Source organism: Triturus cristatus, chromosome 2_2 (assembly GCF_964204655.1).
Source record: "Triturus cristatus chromosome 2_2, aTriCri1.1, whole genome shotgun sequence".
In the NCBI taxonomy this organism is placed as follows: Eukaryota; Metazoa; Chordata; class Amphibia; order Caudata; family Salamandridae; genus Triturus; species Triturus cristatus.
Genome location: NC_140582.1, coordinates 91,706,053 through 91,722,804, shown reverse-complemented (window position 1 = coordinate 91,722,804; position 16,752 = coordinate 91,706,053). Strand labels below are relative to the sequence as shown.

The window sequence follows — 16,752 nt, the reverse complement described above, 5'->3', positions numbered from 1 at the left end:
GATTCCGTCCAGGTCAGAGGGAGGCCACAAGTACAACAAGCCTGTAGGACCAGAGTAAGTAGTGGACCCCACAACAGGGGGGCAAGATTTAAATAAGTCCACAGGTATACTATCTGGTCCCGGGGCTTTTCCGCCCTTGCTTGCATTAATGGCCAAGATTACCTCCTCCGTGTTAAAATCAATATCGATTGGGAGGAAGTTAGACAGAGCAGGTCCGGGATCATCACCCTGGGGGTGTCATCATGATTACAGTATAATCTAGAGAAATGAGACACCCATTGATCCTCCCCAATCGAAATTTCAATGCTGGGTAATAATTGTGTAGCAAGAAACGGAGCGTTCACCGCCCTCCAGAACCCTTTTGTATACTTGATGGCTGATGCTTGCTTTAGCGCCTGCCATAGGTCATTCCTTATAACCTCCTTTCGCTCTTTTAGGGACTTTTTATATGCCACCCTGGCCCTTTTGATGGCTTCCTGATCTTTCATGGGCTGGTGTAGGACGGCTATCAAGGCTGCATGCGCCTTACTACACCTATGGTCAAACCAGCCTGGCCTATCTTTAAAAGATCTTTGAGGCTCCGATCTTAAGTTAGTTTGTATGGACTGTGTAATTTTACAGAAGGAGTTAACGATGTTGAAGTCCAAGTCGGTCTCAAGACAGACAAAAAAATCTGTTTTACAACTAGTCAGTGTTGTCATTTTTTCTACCATCAGTTTCAGTTTCATTTGAGACTTTTGTGAGATTTTTCTTCTAGATGGGACTTTGATTCCTTCTACATGGTTCCAGGTCTTTTCCGCTTCTAAGTTAGAAGTAGTCCTTGAAACTGGGGCATAGGTTGCAGTGAGAGGGGATGTGTAGGGTGATATTCATTGCTACTGTTCCTACATCTGTTCTCTATTGCCACATCCGTTGCCTTAGTAGGAAGATTAGTTCATTCAATGGATGTTATTGCTTGCATTTTATGTGATTGGGTAGTGGTACAGACGATATGGGGTGTTGTGTGAACGTCCTTAAAGTATAGATTGTTGTTTTTGTACCACCCATTTTGTCCAGGTTGTGTATGGTACTAATGGGTAGGGCCTCAAGGCCTAAAATGGGGAGGTATCTTGCCCCAGGGACATAGTTGCGTGTTGTGATATCATCCATGTCACGCTTCTCTACATGTTTTCTGGAGCATCCTCTCTGCTGTTAAGTTATTGTAAAAAAATAAAAAATCTTCTTTTGGGGTCTCCTTGGTTTAATTTTTAAATGGATGCGTGGCTTAAGCAACATCCAGGTACCTTATGGCAGTTCTATTTGGTGTCCTACTGTTTGGCCTACATGTTTGGTTGGTGTTCCACCTTCCTATCTTGTGCCTGCTGTATTATTTCTGCTACGTAGGCATCTTCCTGCTCCTTCCACATTTTCTGAGAGGGGATAACCGGGCTTGTGTTCAGTCTGCTTCTACCCTCTTTTGAGTGTGGTGTTCATTTCAGTGACATTTTGGGTAGCAAATCATTGTTGGATATATTGGTCCTTTCAGGATGGTTGGCCTGAAATAAGCTGTTTTCCGGCTGCCTCTTTTATACTAACAAAAAAACTATACATACTGTATGCTGTAATGAAAAAGAATAATTATGGGAATGGTAACTTCTCAGCTTCTTTGTTAGGTGTTTAGGGTACACTGGTCCCACTTTGTCAGGGTAAGACCAGTTATTTCCTGATATGAAGAAGCCCCCCTCACCAGTCCGAGGTGTGCATTGGCATTTGTGAGGCTCTGGTTGTGTTCCTTGTCAAACAGTGTCTCCGCCCTGGGCTTGCAAAGCTGTTTGCCTTATGGCACAGCTCTTGATTAAGGAGAAAAGGACAGTCCCTTCACCATGACTCACGGTGCGGTTCTATGATCGCATGCCTTAATTATCCCACAATGTGAGGTACCTACAACTCTATACTGGTAAGGTAGGTCCCCTAGAGAAACCCTATTAGTTCCCTTAGGCTAACAGCTTCATTAGCGTCTTCAGACCAGGATTACAGGGTGGGTGGTATAGGGAGGGTGGGGAAATAGATAGGTTTGTTTGGTTAACTGGAAATCTGTATATGCTATAAGTTCATGATATTTAGATAACTTAATTTCACGATTAGCAAATATTAGACATGATGCTATAGTACATGGATTTCATTTCCGGTCATGATGTTTGAATACTGGTCGGTGGATTCACACAATTGTATTGTTGAAACTATACAAAAAACAAATGACCTTATGTAATAATTTTTTGTATTGATAATGATATCAAGGTCCTCAATAAAGTATGTTTTTAAAAAAAATAAAAAAAAGAGAGAAAAGGACAGGAACTGATGTCAGAGCGTCTGGTTGATGACATGTACAGTTCCGTAATGTCACATTTGGAGAGGTGCTTTGATGCCACATGCATGATAACTACTTCAGTCTTTTAAGAATCAGTCTATTGTATGAGAAATCTGCAAGCAGATTGAGTATCCACCAGAAATGCTGTTACCGAAGATTAGTAACTTATTTTTTGGGTCAACCCTCTTCCTCCACTACACTAATCCTCAGTGATGTACACTTTGCTTCTGCCCTCAACAGCATATGTCATGGGGGAAATGGGTCAATCCAATTTAGCCACCGGCTCTACTGCCCTGTGTTTGATGGTATGTTGCCATATCACAACTCCAAAAGAAACATGGACTTTAGTGTCCGGTCCAGTCGACCAATACTTTACTGTGTCAATACTTTTTTATTTCCATCGTTTATCTTTTTTTTTAGTCATCATGGGTGTTTAGACTGTGTTTTCAGGTAACAGTACCGTAAATCCAATATTACGTTTTATTTTCACTCATAGAATTCAAATTGTCCTGTGATGTGTATTAAAACTAAAAAGGGGTTCCACCAGACAAAAGCCCTTGAAGACAAAGCTGCCAAATCATTGTGTGCCCTAACAATGCTTCACCACAAGTTACAGAGCCCGACAGCTGAGGCAATTCTAATAGTAATGTGTTCCAAACTGCTACCTACCATAAGCTACAGGCACCTTGCATACGCTGGAATGCTCACAAAGACATTAGAGTACTGTCATGTAGCTGTATATAGGAAAATCTTTGGTCTCCCAAAAACAATAAGACGCACACTGAACCGACTGGAACTTGGGCAGGTGAACATGGATGTGGAAATGTAAAAAGGATGTAATCAAATACTATCACCAAGTGGTCAGAGCAGATATAGGCGCCCTAAAAGGAGCTCTACAAATAATATTTCAGGACGATAAGAGTGAGTGGGCAAGGTACCTTAACAGCGCTACAATTACATTAAATTTAAACACAGAATGTCTTATCAACCCAGCTGTGAGAAGTTGGCCTGGTATATGCTGGTCACTAGTTAAAGTGGCCACCTTGCACCAGTACAATTGGACTCTTATGGTAGATAGGTTTAAGACAACCTTTTTAAGAAAGCTATCCTAGTAGTAGCTGTGGAGAGCAGCCTTCAGGCTAAGTCTTTAGAGGAATGTAAAGCAGCTTTTTTTACCTTATAATATCTTGAAATACTAAATGAAAGGATACCACACAGGTATATATATAAAATATATATGTATTTATTTCTAACACACTCTACTAATCTCTTTATGAGATTAGAAGTCAAGGACATATGCAAAAATCAACAGTTCACAACAAGTTAAGTACAAATATGGCTGGGGCCCTAGGGGCGTACCAGACCATATACTAAAAAAGAGACTTAGGAAGATCGACTTGCGAGGGGACAAGGCCTAGGGCCTGTAGAAGCGCTGGGGCCTCACTAATCCACCCAAGGCAGGTAAGTAAAGGACCCACGGGAGACGCATGCAGTGTGAAAACACAGCCGCGGATCCCAATAGACTTCAATGGAGCAAGTCGCGATTGGAATTTTAAAGTTTTAAGATACTTCGGGAGAGTCTACAAGCCAGTCACTTACAGGGTATGTAGTTCTAGAGCCAACACCCACAGGAGCACCGTAGTGCTGGAGTAACCTAACCCAGGGAAGCCGGGTGCATAGGTGTCTTTTGGTGTCGGGTCGCTGCGTCGTTTTCAATGGGAGCCAAAGAAGAAATGCTGCTTGTGAAGACAGTAGAAGTGTCTGGTGGAATCCAAGGCTGGATTCAGAAGAAAGAAGACCTGAAAGCAAAAGGGACAGTGTTCAAAATCACTTGGCAGTGACCCGGGGCAAGGAAGCTGGATGCCCACAGTCGTCGGCTGATTTCAGGTGATAACAGGTGTCTTGACTCTTCAGCCACGAGGTCCAGGAGGCGTCGACGACGACCAGGAGCTGGATTCGGCGTGTCCCACGAAGTCTGCAGCTCACTGAGGTGTCAGCAACCGGATTGGAGCCAACAAGCCTTGGCAACTGCAAGTCTCGTGGAAAGTGTAAAAAGTCAGCGGTGCAGACCAGCAAGGTCTGAGGGACTCACCCAGCGAGGGTAAGTCAGGGCAGGCCTGGAGCAACCAGGGGAGCCCTTTGGAATTGTAGAAAAGTCTTCTGGGGACCCACAAGCCAACCGGCAAGGGATCGCGAAGACGCCTCAGGAGGATTCACTCACCAGGAGCCCAAGGTCACTCGGGACGAGGTAGGGCTCTGATCTTCAGAGGAAATCCTGCTGGAGGCTTGGACCACACGTGGTTCAATGCACAAGTTCATAGAACGTCGTGAAGGGGTTGCACTCGACAGTAGTGCACGGTACCCAGGTATTGCTGTTCCTCGTCACTCGTGGGGTCCACTTGCCTCAGAGTCGCTGAGGACTCACGATGGCCGTAGAGAAGTCAGGAAATCCACTTCCGGGGCTGCAGGGACTTCGGACTCCGGCAGGAGCGGGAAAGTTCGCGACCGTTGATGCAAAGTTTTGGTGCCTGCCAAGCAGGGGAGTCACTCCTTGACTCCAAGGGAGAGTCTTCAGTCTTCCAAAGGTAGTGGAACGTCGAAGGTCCAGGATTCTTCTTCAGAGCGTCGTCCAGGGATATCTAGTTTGCAATGGCAAGCGTTCCCTAACTTATACTACAAGGAAGGGAGGGACTAGCTCTATGACCACTCCTATGGGAGGGTCAGGGGAGTGAGTGGCTACACCCACTTCCCTTTGTCCAGTTTCACGCCAGAGCAGGGGCTGGTAGCCCCTGAACTGGTAGCCCCTGAACTGGTTTGAGCTGGCATATGCACGGAGGAGCCTACTGCTCCCCCAGTGCAGGACTTCAAAGCACTCTAGGAGTGCACCCACCCAGCCCCAATACACTAAATCCTGTCTGGAAGGTGGTTACACCTCCCTGTGACAGGATGCCTATTGTTGGGCCTCCTCCACTGCGAGTTTCGGTCAGCAGCAGGAGGGCAGCCCAGTGTCTGTGCTGGTGGCATCCATTTTGTGATGCCAGGGCTCTTCAGGATTCTACCGTGTTTCCACAGTGGGTACATGTCCATCCCTCTAGAAGGGTGGGATCATACTCCCACACCAGTTACTGGTGTGGGAGTATGATTCCAAAGCGTTTGACACCAAACACGACATTTTGATGCAGCCATCCCAAAGTTAGCATTTACCGCTAGGTTATAATGCACTTAAGAGTATATGGTTTAACCGCATCCAAAAACGGCTACAGAGAATGGACTTGTGAGAGCTGCAGAGGGGCCCTGCTCAGGCAGAGGCACCCCCTCACATGGAAACCAAGCACCCTGCCCTCAGGATTGATAGGGCCTGCCTTAGCGGTGACTGATATGTGTAAGGTGAGATATAGGGAACCTATACCTCAGTGAGGAGTGCTAACACTACCTCACCCAGGCTGCAGTAGCAGGCCTGTGGTGTCAGATTTAGTCTGCTTCCCAGGGGTGGTATAATACATGCTTCAGCCCCTGGTAGGCCTGTGAAGTACCTATGCCCTTGGTACCTAAGGTACCATATACTAGGGGCTCATAAGGTACCACAGTATCCTATCACTGGTGCATCTAATATGCACTCCAAGTTGTTTAGAGAGAACAGAGAGGATTGGGCCCTGATTAGCAGGGTCCCAGCCAGACTATAGCCAGAAACCAGTGTAAACTTCAGAAAAAAAGTGGGGGCAACATAAGTGCAGATCCTACTCTCCTACACCAGCCGTTAAGTTGCAGCGTTTGAAGAGTACTTTAAATAAACAGGACAAGTACCTGTCAAAGAGACGAGATCTAAATGAAATCAGGCACACCCCGGGCACCATGGGCCTTGAGATTTCCCACAAAGACGTCTCCTGCCAACCATACTTGAGAGCAGCCATGGGAATACAAACCCTAAGAAATATGTTGTTCACCAGACTCCTGACACTGCCTAGATGGGAACACAGAGCCCAATGGAAGTCAAAACCCCCAGAACAAAGGCAGTGCAGGCTGTGCCCTTGTATTCTGGAATCCATAGAACACCTCGTATGTTGCTGCCCAACGGCGAATCCTCCTAAGGCCCCTGTTCCTGCACCGTGGCATAAGAACGTGCAAAGATGCTGTGGCTTATATTTTCTCAACTGATGTCCCCATGGAGCTAGGGCAATTTTTCTCATTGTTAGAACAGTTGGAAGCATACTGAGCCACCACAACACACGCGTGGCTATAAACCACGAGGCTGCATCAATTATGTCCTAACACAAAGGCAAACAATGAGCCTGTGGATCTCAGGACTTGCAGACTCTATTCGCCGGGACTATGTGACATCACTTCTTTTGGCCTTTTGCATACCTCTTTATCTTAGCCGTGTCTTAAACTTAGAACATATTTGCATGCACATGCAAAGCATTTTGCATCCTGCGTTGGTAGATCACTCCTTGCGAGGGCCCACGCTGCACTTTCCCCAACTGTTTCTATTGCTCCTTTTATAGGCCGGCTGATTTTCAACTTGTTTTTAGGAGAACATATATATTGGTTCACTTTTATGGCACTTTGAAATATATTTGCACTTACTTACGAACATGCTGCATCCTGGGCTTGCAGATCACTCCCTGTCAGGGCCAGCATTGCAATGTTTCTAACGCGTTTTAGCATATAGGCTGGCTGTGTTTACATGGTTCTCCATGAGATATCCAAACTTTGCCTGATACTTGCTCGCCCACTTATTGCGGTCCCACGCCATATAGCACTCCTTGAAGCAGTCCACAGCATTTGGCACATGGTGGTGTTATAGTATTGTGTAGTCGGTAGTCCGTATTTTATCCAGCACGAACCCCACCTGAGTAGTCTTTCAGATGGATAGCCATGGTAGCACCTATTCAGCCATGCTAACATGAATCACACTGCTGCACGGTTGCCCACTGTAGCCAGACAGCACCTATTTCGAATGCTGAAATTGTTCTTTATGTGTTTTTTTTTTTGTGTTGTCCTGTTCTCTTCTCTTTTCTGTTAGGTTTCGCAACAGCGGGTCCACTCCCCTTTGGGACCCAATGGACTCGCTTGGTGATGTACTAATTTTACTATCACCCACTATGTAGTAGAGAATAGATTTTTTGAGCACTCTCTCACTTGGTCCTGAAGAATTGCCACCGACCCGTACTGGGCATAGGGCAAGAAACATGTCGACCTTTCTACTTCCCTGGGGAGCATCATAATCCCCTCGGGGGTCACCGATTTTAATTAGGCTGGTATACCACCAGAATAAAATTGTTCCTCGCTTGGCAATACCATACCTATTTTAACTCACCTCACCACTACTCACTACACTTGTTGCACCTACCCCCACGCACCCATACAGCTGTCTCTAAAAAGATCTCCGATAAAGAGCCCCTCTGCGGGAGCCCGTCGGGCATTGCAGCGCCGGCCCGACGAGGAGCACAGCCCTATGATGAAGCATGACACCTTGCTAGGTGTGTGAGGGCATTCTATAGAGACTAATCACTCTTCACACCCCCCACCCCCCCACTCCCTCCCCCAGAGGAACTGCACTCCTGGTTTTGTTTATCATACCTTTGGAGCACTGTGCAGGACCTCAGTACAAAAGCTCTTGGTTCCTCCCTTTTTGCAGCATCTCCATGAGATATCTTCATTGGATCGATTGCATGGCACATTGCACTTTGAAACACACTTGCACTTTCTTATTCTGCATGCTGTACTTGATGTGCTATACACAAATGTTATGTGATAAGACTATAAATCTAATGACCCTAATAAGAACGGCTGTGGGGCTACCTGCATCGAATGCTGCACTCTCATTGATGAAATAATGCGTCTGTCCAACGGCAGACTATACACCAGGCCATAAATTCTGGCAAAGGCCCTTCCCTTATCACAGATATCCCACAATTGATCTTCAATTTGTGGATTTTAAAGGACTTTGAAGGTCGTACTGCCTACCACCTGCATTGTAAAGGTCTCAGTAGAACGTAATTTTAACTTGTGGACTGCAAAGGATCTATTGTTTGGTTCTATGTTATATGGTTTAGTATAACTCGATCTTATCTTGTGGATTTGTAAGGATCCATGTGTTTGTCTTTATGTTATATGATGGAATTGTGATGATTTTAATTAATCGTACAATAAAGATTACTTACGTACTTACCTTTTCGAAATGCATCTGCCTGCTAGGAAGCACCCAGACTGTTTTATTACATTTTATCCAATGGTATGTTTTAAAATGTACATTTTTTATTGCAAATACTTGGCCGCCATGTTTCAGCAGTGTTTTTTTTTTAACTTCAGTTTGTTTGTTGCATATGCTGGCTTGCCAAGGACAGGTGTATTGGCTTTACCAATGCTTGTGGATACAGGAATAAATCCAAAATCGTGTAATTAGCTATGTGTTTTTGCTACCCTGTAAACAATTAGTAATTGTTTATCGATTTTAGAATGTCGGTTCCTGTTGCAGCTGGAAAGTGCAACATTTTGACTCACTGGCAACATTTTGACTCATTGGTTTTAATTTCCGGTTATTTTATTCTTTTAATTATTGCTGTAGTCACTAAAATGAAATGCTACCGACCTTTACAAGCTGAAAGAAAAGATTTCATATAATTTAATATGATCATTTACCTTGCCTCGTTTGTATTCCAGTTTGCAGAACGTCATTTCGGCATCCATGAAGGCGAAAATAACCGCATACGTGATTGCCTTGTCTTTGCATATTAATAACTTCCAGACAAACCTGACTCTACTACAGAGAGACATGAAACTTACTGAAAACAGGTGAGCAAATTCTCTTCAGAGCTTTACACTCGTCAGTTTTGTTTTAGTTGGTGTTCTAAGAAAACACTGACTTCAGACCTGTATGATTTAATAAGATCATAACTCACATTAGTAGCCCAAAGGGTAGAGCTGTTGATAATATCAGCAGTATGTGCCTTAGTTTGTCGGTTCTATACATTTTTGGTCCTTCAACATGAGTAGGGATACTAAACCAAGTGTTAGTAAGGACTGTGGAGTACCAGGGCAAAATAATTTGTTTAATATATCCAGTTTTGGAGAAACTCTACTTGGCTTATCACGCGGTTAGATGAAAGACTTTACAATTATTGAATGTAGATTTAAAAATTGGGGTAGGCCCAACGTTAGTAGCAAAATATGCTTATCCCCTTCATACATACAGGCAGTGTAGTACCTGTGTGTACTCTGTGGCAGGACCGGGTAGAAAATGCAGGAGTTTGTGAAATAGTTCTGCCTTTTGAGGCTGTCTTCATAGATTTAACTTTGTTTGGCACCAGTATCTAGCTTTGTCTTGCAAATTGTCCCGCTGGGCAGTAGAAGTACTCTTCATAACCTTTTTGAAACCTGCAAGATCCTCGAAGGCTGAAGTTTATTGTTCTTACGTACAGCGAAAAATGAGGCTGAAAAAGAGCAATATAGATCTCAACGCTGAAATGTAAAAGGTGATCTAAAGGACTCGCATAGATAATGTGGGGAGAGAGGTTGGTTGTCGAGTAAAAGCAAAGCTTACCGGTGAATTGGATTAATGAAGATGACCCCAATGTGTGCTATGATAGTACTGCATAGATAACCATAGCACTTCGGGTAGCGTATTCGGATGTACACATGTGTATGGCGTCTGTGACAATAATGCCAGGCTTTACCAGCATGCATGCACCTAAAGCTGGGGTCTGGTCCTCATACATGCACATTCTGCAATATTCGTTTTAGCATGCACTGTGGCAGAACACTGTTTTCGGCTATATAGAGCGAGCATTGTTCATCATGTCCTTTGCTTTACCAAACTGAAAACACCCAGCCTTTCCGTAGTTCCCTGTACCCTAGCTACATTGTGTCGCCATCCTTCCTATTACTTGAAAACATATTGTTGGTAAGGTCATCCTGGTGACAGTTCTATAGGGCTGAGAGTCACGGAGAACTAGTGCTGAGGGTATTCCGTGACTTGAACCCTCAGGTTGGAGATGCAAGCTAGGGTTTGTGATTCAAGGCTATCCATTGTGTGTACAACTGTTTGGTTCTGTTGAGATGCTCTTAAGCTTGCCATCTTTTGTGTCCTACTTTTGTCCGTTTTCCACTGTCTGGTATCTGTTTCTCTTTGCTTCTGGACTAGCCCCCTGCTAACTGCTGAACAACTGCATTCTTTGTATTAAATATTTCTTTGAAAAATTATGTTTACAAATCCCAGAAATAACTCAACTTCTGTCACTCCGGGATCTCCCCACCCATTTTACGCAGGGCTCATAATGCTTCTGAGCCACTGTTTGAGCAACATTGATTATTCCCTGGGTGAGTGAGAAAGAATAGAACTTTAGCTTTGCTGTTGCATCATTGTTAAACTCGCGTTTGATAAATGTAGGTAAGTACGTTGAAATACGCCCTGGAAGCAATGCAACCATGTTTCTACACCGCATTTTAATTTTATAGGCTATTTTACCATCTAATTGTATTTTTCTTTGGCTTTAGAATGCTTGAAGTGGCTAAAGCAATGGGGCTAAAGATCTCCAAAAAGAAGAACCCTTTGGGAGCATTTGACGATGAAGACCACAAACTGGGAATACTAACTATTCCTCTTATTTCATACCAGCCATCTGGTGGGAGGCGTAAACGCAAGAAAATGGCATAGGCATGTGGTGCAGAGTTGATTGTAGATGTGAACCAGGAGCAACGCTGGAATGGAAGACACACACACACACATCATACTTGAAGTACCAGCAAATAACCATGCTAGTAATCACAACTGTTTTAAGATTTGTTTTCACTCCACTAGTTGAGGAAGTTGCTGTTGAAAAATATTAACCCCAGGGGCAGGGGGTGCATTACAGTTTTATTTCCATTAAAGTTCTTACTCAATTGTATCCCTGCATTTAAATGTTGGCTTTGTGGACTTATGGTGGTGTTGTGAAATGAATGTCTATTGGCACCTTGGAAGGTGTGATCAGAAACAGTAATCATGCAAAACTGAAATATTCACACAATTCTGAGCAACAGACCCATAAAATGCCTCCAATACAGATGTGTACAGATGTAGTTTCCAACGTCCACATATCATTTGGCCAAGGTATCACAAAGAGGATGAGCCATAAAATATTAAGAATATTGAGTTCCATGACCGACCGTGATGCACCTTATTCATAGTGTGATGGAATAGTGAGAGAGGACGCTCAAGTAAGGAAAGACTTATGAAAACATATTTTACATTGGGGGATTATTTACTTGATAGAATGATTATTACTCTCTAGAACACTTAAATTCTGTATTCGCCACGTCCTACATATATGTGTCCTTGTTCATAACGGTCCTTCAGCACACCTCCTGATGGAATTATCCTGCTCCAATCATTCTATTGTGTACTTTGTTTATACAAATAAAATGGACATTAACCTATCAGCTCAAGACTAAGAACAATAAAATACTCAGTGTTTTATTTACTGTCTGAAAGAATACAACATGTAAATTTGTTAAATAAAGGAATATTTGTGGCGTATGGTGCGCCAACCAATTTGTGAATTGCTGATGTTGACTTTTTCTCGTTTTTAGTCTGGCTGGTAAGTGTAAAATTTTACTTTATAATAGAAACGTGGCAAACTTCTAAGACTCTGCAAAGAGGACCATCACAGAACTACAATTGTTCAGGCAGGGCTATTTTAAGGATTTACGGGACCAAATGAAAAGCTATTTTGGGGGCCTGGTTGCCAACAACTTTGAATTTATGAAACATTTGTGTCTAATTCATGCCCATTGAATTATACCTTAACATTTCAGAAACTTTTAAAGAGAGAAGACAAATGATAGTCAATTGCTTATTTAAAATCTGCAAGGACTTACCCGTGGCGTAACGAAACTTGAGGGGGGCCCTCTGCAAAGTCCATGGAGGGGTCCCCCCTACGGACTCACTCAGGAGCTTTCAGCCCAAGTTATTGTGCTGAGGATGCCCCTGGAGCTCGGGCCCCCGTGGCACTGCGGGGTCTTTGTTAATCCACTGGACTTACCCATGCTCTTTAACATCCCTCCTTTTCCCAGTCTGCCTTTGATCTACATGCAGCACACAGATAGGTGTGGAAATGGACCATGGGTCAACCCAGTATGAGACTAAGGTATACATGCTAACATTGTTTGAGCCAAAGAAGGAGGATTTATCAAATTTCTAACATGCTATTTTCCATAATGATGACATCACCGAAAATAACATTACATCACTTTTCACCTGACCATGAAATTAAAGGAAATTATTACATGACACATGACTTGGAGTAGACCGCAGGAAGAGGCTACGTGGCCTTGGATTCTGAGGACATCACTATGGGACTAGGTTAAACTAGAGGTGTGTATTATGCACCATACAAACATGGCAGCAAAGGAATACTGCTAGACCCATCCAGTCTAGCCTTTTGCTACTCTTGGTTATCAATTACAAATGTCTTTAGCCGTACACATGCCCTTTTTAGTACTAAAGGTATACTCTATCTTAGGGAATTTACTGTATCTTTCCATTACTCACAGAAACTGAACATCCCACTAGAGCCCTCTTTACACTATTATAGCAGTTGTCATTTGTCAGTGAGTAAAGAGAAGGGAGAGAAAAAATTAAGCAGAGAAAGAAGACAGTGTTAAAAGGAGAAGGGAGTGGAAGAGGAGGTAGGATGGCACTAGGTACAGAGCAAAACCAAAGGGGATGATGGACGGAGTGTTGAACATTGCAGGCACTCATCCCCAGTCACGTGATCTGGGTTTAATCCATCATCATTCTTTAGCCCACTCCCCCACCCCAGTTTAGACATGGCCATATGCAAATCAGCCTGATCCTGTGCCTCATGGGAACAGTCCAGCCCGAACTGCCAAGCCATGTCTTCCCTGGACCGGAAACAAGCATCCTGGGACAGGTGTCTGGCTAATCAGCCGTCATCAGCCAGGCTAGCTTTAATCCAGTGGCAAAGTGAGCAATGGACCCACGTCTAGGCATACCCTGCCAACTTAGGGCGAACAAAGCAAAACCAAAGGGGATGATGGACGGAGTGTTGAACATTGCAAGCACTCGCCCCCAGTCAACTGATCTGGGTTTATTCCATCATCATTCTTTAGCTCACTCCGCCACCGCAGTTCAGACATGGCCATATGCAAATCAGTCTGATCCTGTGCCTCATGGTAACAGTCCAGCACGAACTGCCAAGCCATGTCTTCCCTGGCCTGAAAACAAGCATCCTGGGACTGGTTTCTAGCTAATCAGCCATCATCAGCCAGGCTAGCTTTAATCCAGTGGCAAAGTGAGCAAGGGACCCACGTCTGGGCATACTCTGCCAACTTAGGGTGAACAAAGCAAAACCAAAGGGGATGATGGACGGGGTGGTGTAGTGGGCAAAAGAAGGATGGATTTAACCCAGCTCTTTTGACTGGGGGGAGAATGTTTGCATTGTCAGCATTCCGTCCATCATTTGTTTGCTGTAACACTTTTCGCCCTAAGTGGGATGGGTATGCCCAGACGTGGGTCCCTTGCTCACTGTGCCACTGGATTCAAGCTAGCCTGGCTGAAGAAGGGTGACATACCCTGAAACCGGTCCCAGGATGCTTGTTTTCGGTCCAGGGAGGAACTGGCCTGGCAGTTCGGTCTGGACTGTTCCCATGAGGCACAGGGTCAAGACTGATTTGCATATGGCTGGGTCCAAACTGGGGTGGCGTAGTGGGCAAAAGAAGGATGGATTTAACCCAGATATTTTGACTGGGGGAGAATGTTTGCGTTGTCAGCATTCCGTCCATCATTTGTTTGCTGTGGCACTAGGTACAGGGCAGAGGAGGTGAGAGGAAAAAGAAGGGATGGAAGCAAGACAAAGGAACTAAAGAAAGAGGAGCAAAAATAAGATAGAAGCGGCTGTGGGGAAAGGATAAAGCAGGATAGAAAATGAGGGAGGAAGATGAGAGGACCAAGAACAAGCATTTTCAATGAACTAGGTCTCGCATTTGCTGTTGGCATTGTAAATAACACATAGTCCTTGCTTACAAGAAGCAAGGCTGGCAGTAAAACAAGCGCAGTTACTGCCAGCCATGTTTCTCATAAGCAACAACTAGAAGTACAAAGTGCGTGTTTACGCATCACTTGCAGACTTTCAAAGAAAGCAAATAAAAGATATTGTCATTTACAATGCCAATAGCTCAAACTTTGGCATATGCAAGACCTATTGCATTGCAAATCCTTGTGTTTTTAATTTTCGATATTGTATTATTTTTACAACTTTGCTGGTGTTTAATCAGCTCTAGAAACTTAAACTAGGGGAGGGAGAGCCATTGAAGTCTCCAACTAACTTAAAGTCAGATACATGGCTTTTGTTTTGCTAAGCCAGATACATAGCTCTGTTCAACATATTCTTGGAACCCCGGGCCAAACACAAACTGAACCGTGGCGTGGCGACTGCCGCCCTCACAGTGGTTAATTTGTAAGAAAAGAAGTACTGGTCTCTCATCAGGCGGCAGCTTCGACCAGCACATTTCTCCTGTTAGCCTGCCTAACAGTGAGCACACAAACCCCACAAGTGGGGAGAAGATGTGGTGTAAAGGCCAGAACTGCCGACTTAGCAGCTGGGGAACCAAGTTTGAGTCTTTGCTTTCGCTCAATAGCCTGTGATTCTGGACGAATCACTTGATCTCCCTATACCCACCAAAAATCAGTGTGTGCTTTACTGGTGCTCAAGTGCGGGTGTTTATGAAGTGCTGGTGCTTAGCACCGGAAACCACCGGCTCACATTCAGCACTGTACTCTCCCCATATCTAAATCACCATTGCACAATGTGAAGCAAGGAAACAAGGGTTCAATCCCAACTTTGCTGTTTGAACAAACTGCGTGAGTTTAGGAAATGACGTTATTTCAATGTTCCTTCATTTTCTTTATTATCACAGTAGAGAGCAACTTAAAATGCACCAATTTAGTATGAGCGCTGTAAAAAAAGATTCCCTTTGTATGTTTTAACAGTCTTTAATGTTGCTGCACCTGTAATAAGAACTAAGGTAGCACGCAGGGTACATACTACAACTGACTTGCCTCTTGCTTCACTAATGGCATTGTAGTCAGGGCGGTGGGTGGTGTGGCATGAATGTTTCCAAGTTCATGTTTAGAAACTATTGATAAATGTCACTCAAAACAGTGATACAATTGAATGCTCTAAAGTGAAATGCTTCCACATTTAGCAAAGTATACTTTTTGAATAAATAGTCATTATCACTTTTTACACTGTGATCTACAAGTCAAATATGTTAAGGGCTCGGCTTCTGTTATAGTAACGTGCGCCAAGCATGACAGTTTGCTCAGTTCGGTTCTATTAATTTGCTGTTTCGTCGGTGCCCACCTAAAACGAAAAAACAAAACTGCAGATGCTCACTATTGCTGAGTGCATTTATCATGGAAATTACCAACACTTGCCTGCAGAAGGCATTGCCAGGATTCGTAGTCCTCTTCGTACCAGCAATGTGTTTGAACAGGGACAAAGAGGACGTAGATGAGGGGGGAATGGAAATGCCACTGTATATCTAGGGAATCCCGGTTCAAGAACTGAGCAGGACTGTAATTCAAAGCAGTACTAGAAAAAGAAATACCATCCTCGCACCTAGTGAACGAGGGAGCTTAGGACGCCTAAATCCTGAAGGATGGTGGGCGGAAGGGCTTGGATATAGGACCTAATTTAATAATTCTATAGACCGTTTCTATACTGCATGGGTTTAACTCCTTCTACTTTGATTTCACTACTGAGTGACAGTTTAGCATGCCTGCGCTCTAGATTTCTGTGAATGGGATGAGCCACCAGTTCAGAGCTGGAGCTTTGCTCTCATCCGGCAGCTGTCAGTCGGTAGGGCTGCTAAAAGAGCATGCAGCTGTCTCCCAACAAAAACTGCACAGCTTTTTACTACGGGCTGCACTGTTCAGTCAGGATTTATAGTCGCTCCCCTGCCCCAGCATGCAGTTCCCGTTTTTAGGTCTCGCCTGGAGTTAGCAGCGCGCATGCGCTGCCATTGCACTGCTCTCGCCATGCGAGGGCTTCTCGGAATCAATACGGATTCCGAAGCTTTCAGAGGCGGGCCTGAAGCTCCGCTCATCTTTTTCATTCGCTGGCATCGTCCTACATTCTAAACGGTGGCTCACGATTGGAAAGGAGGCTTCTTAGTCCTTCCTTGTTACTGCCCTGTCCACTTATGGCCCCGCCCACCGGGATTGGATCTCTCATTTGCGGCGTTACATGGTCTCCTTCATTAGCTGGGACGCACTATATTTTTCGCACAACATCGACCGCTTCAATGCCGACAGCTTGTTTAAGTGCTCCTGTTGCTACCTCCCTCGGGCCAAGCCTCATTATTCACTGCGGTTTTGTTTGACAATGGCGGCCCGGCGGCAC

At 44.4% G+C, this 16,752-nt stretch overlaps 1 protein-coding gene across 1 annotated transcript in view; it reads left to right on the top strand.

Moving 5' to 3' along the window:
- Positions 1 to 11,879, top strand: part of POLR1E (RNA polymerase I subunit E) — a 118,373-nt gene extending 106,494 nt beyond the window's left edge. Inside the window, exons 11-12 of the mRNA XM_085641091.1 lie at positions 9,011 to 9,142; positions 10,844 to 11,879. Coding sequence (XP_085497217.1) covers positions 9,011 to 9,142; positions 10,844 to 11,003 — 292 coding nt within the window. The 3' untranslated portion in view covers positions 11,004 to 11,879. The remainder of the gene's footprint in view (positions 1 to 9,010; positions 9,143 to 10,843) is intronic.
- Positions 11,880 to 16,752: the final 4,873 nt, after the last annotated feature.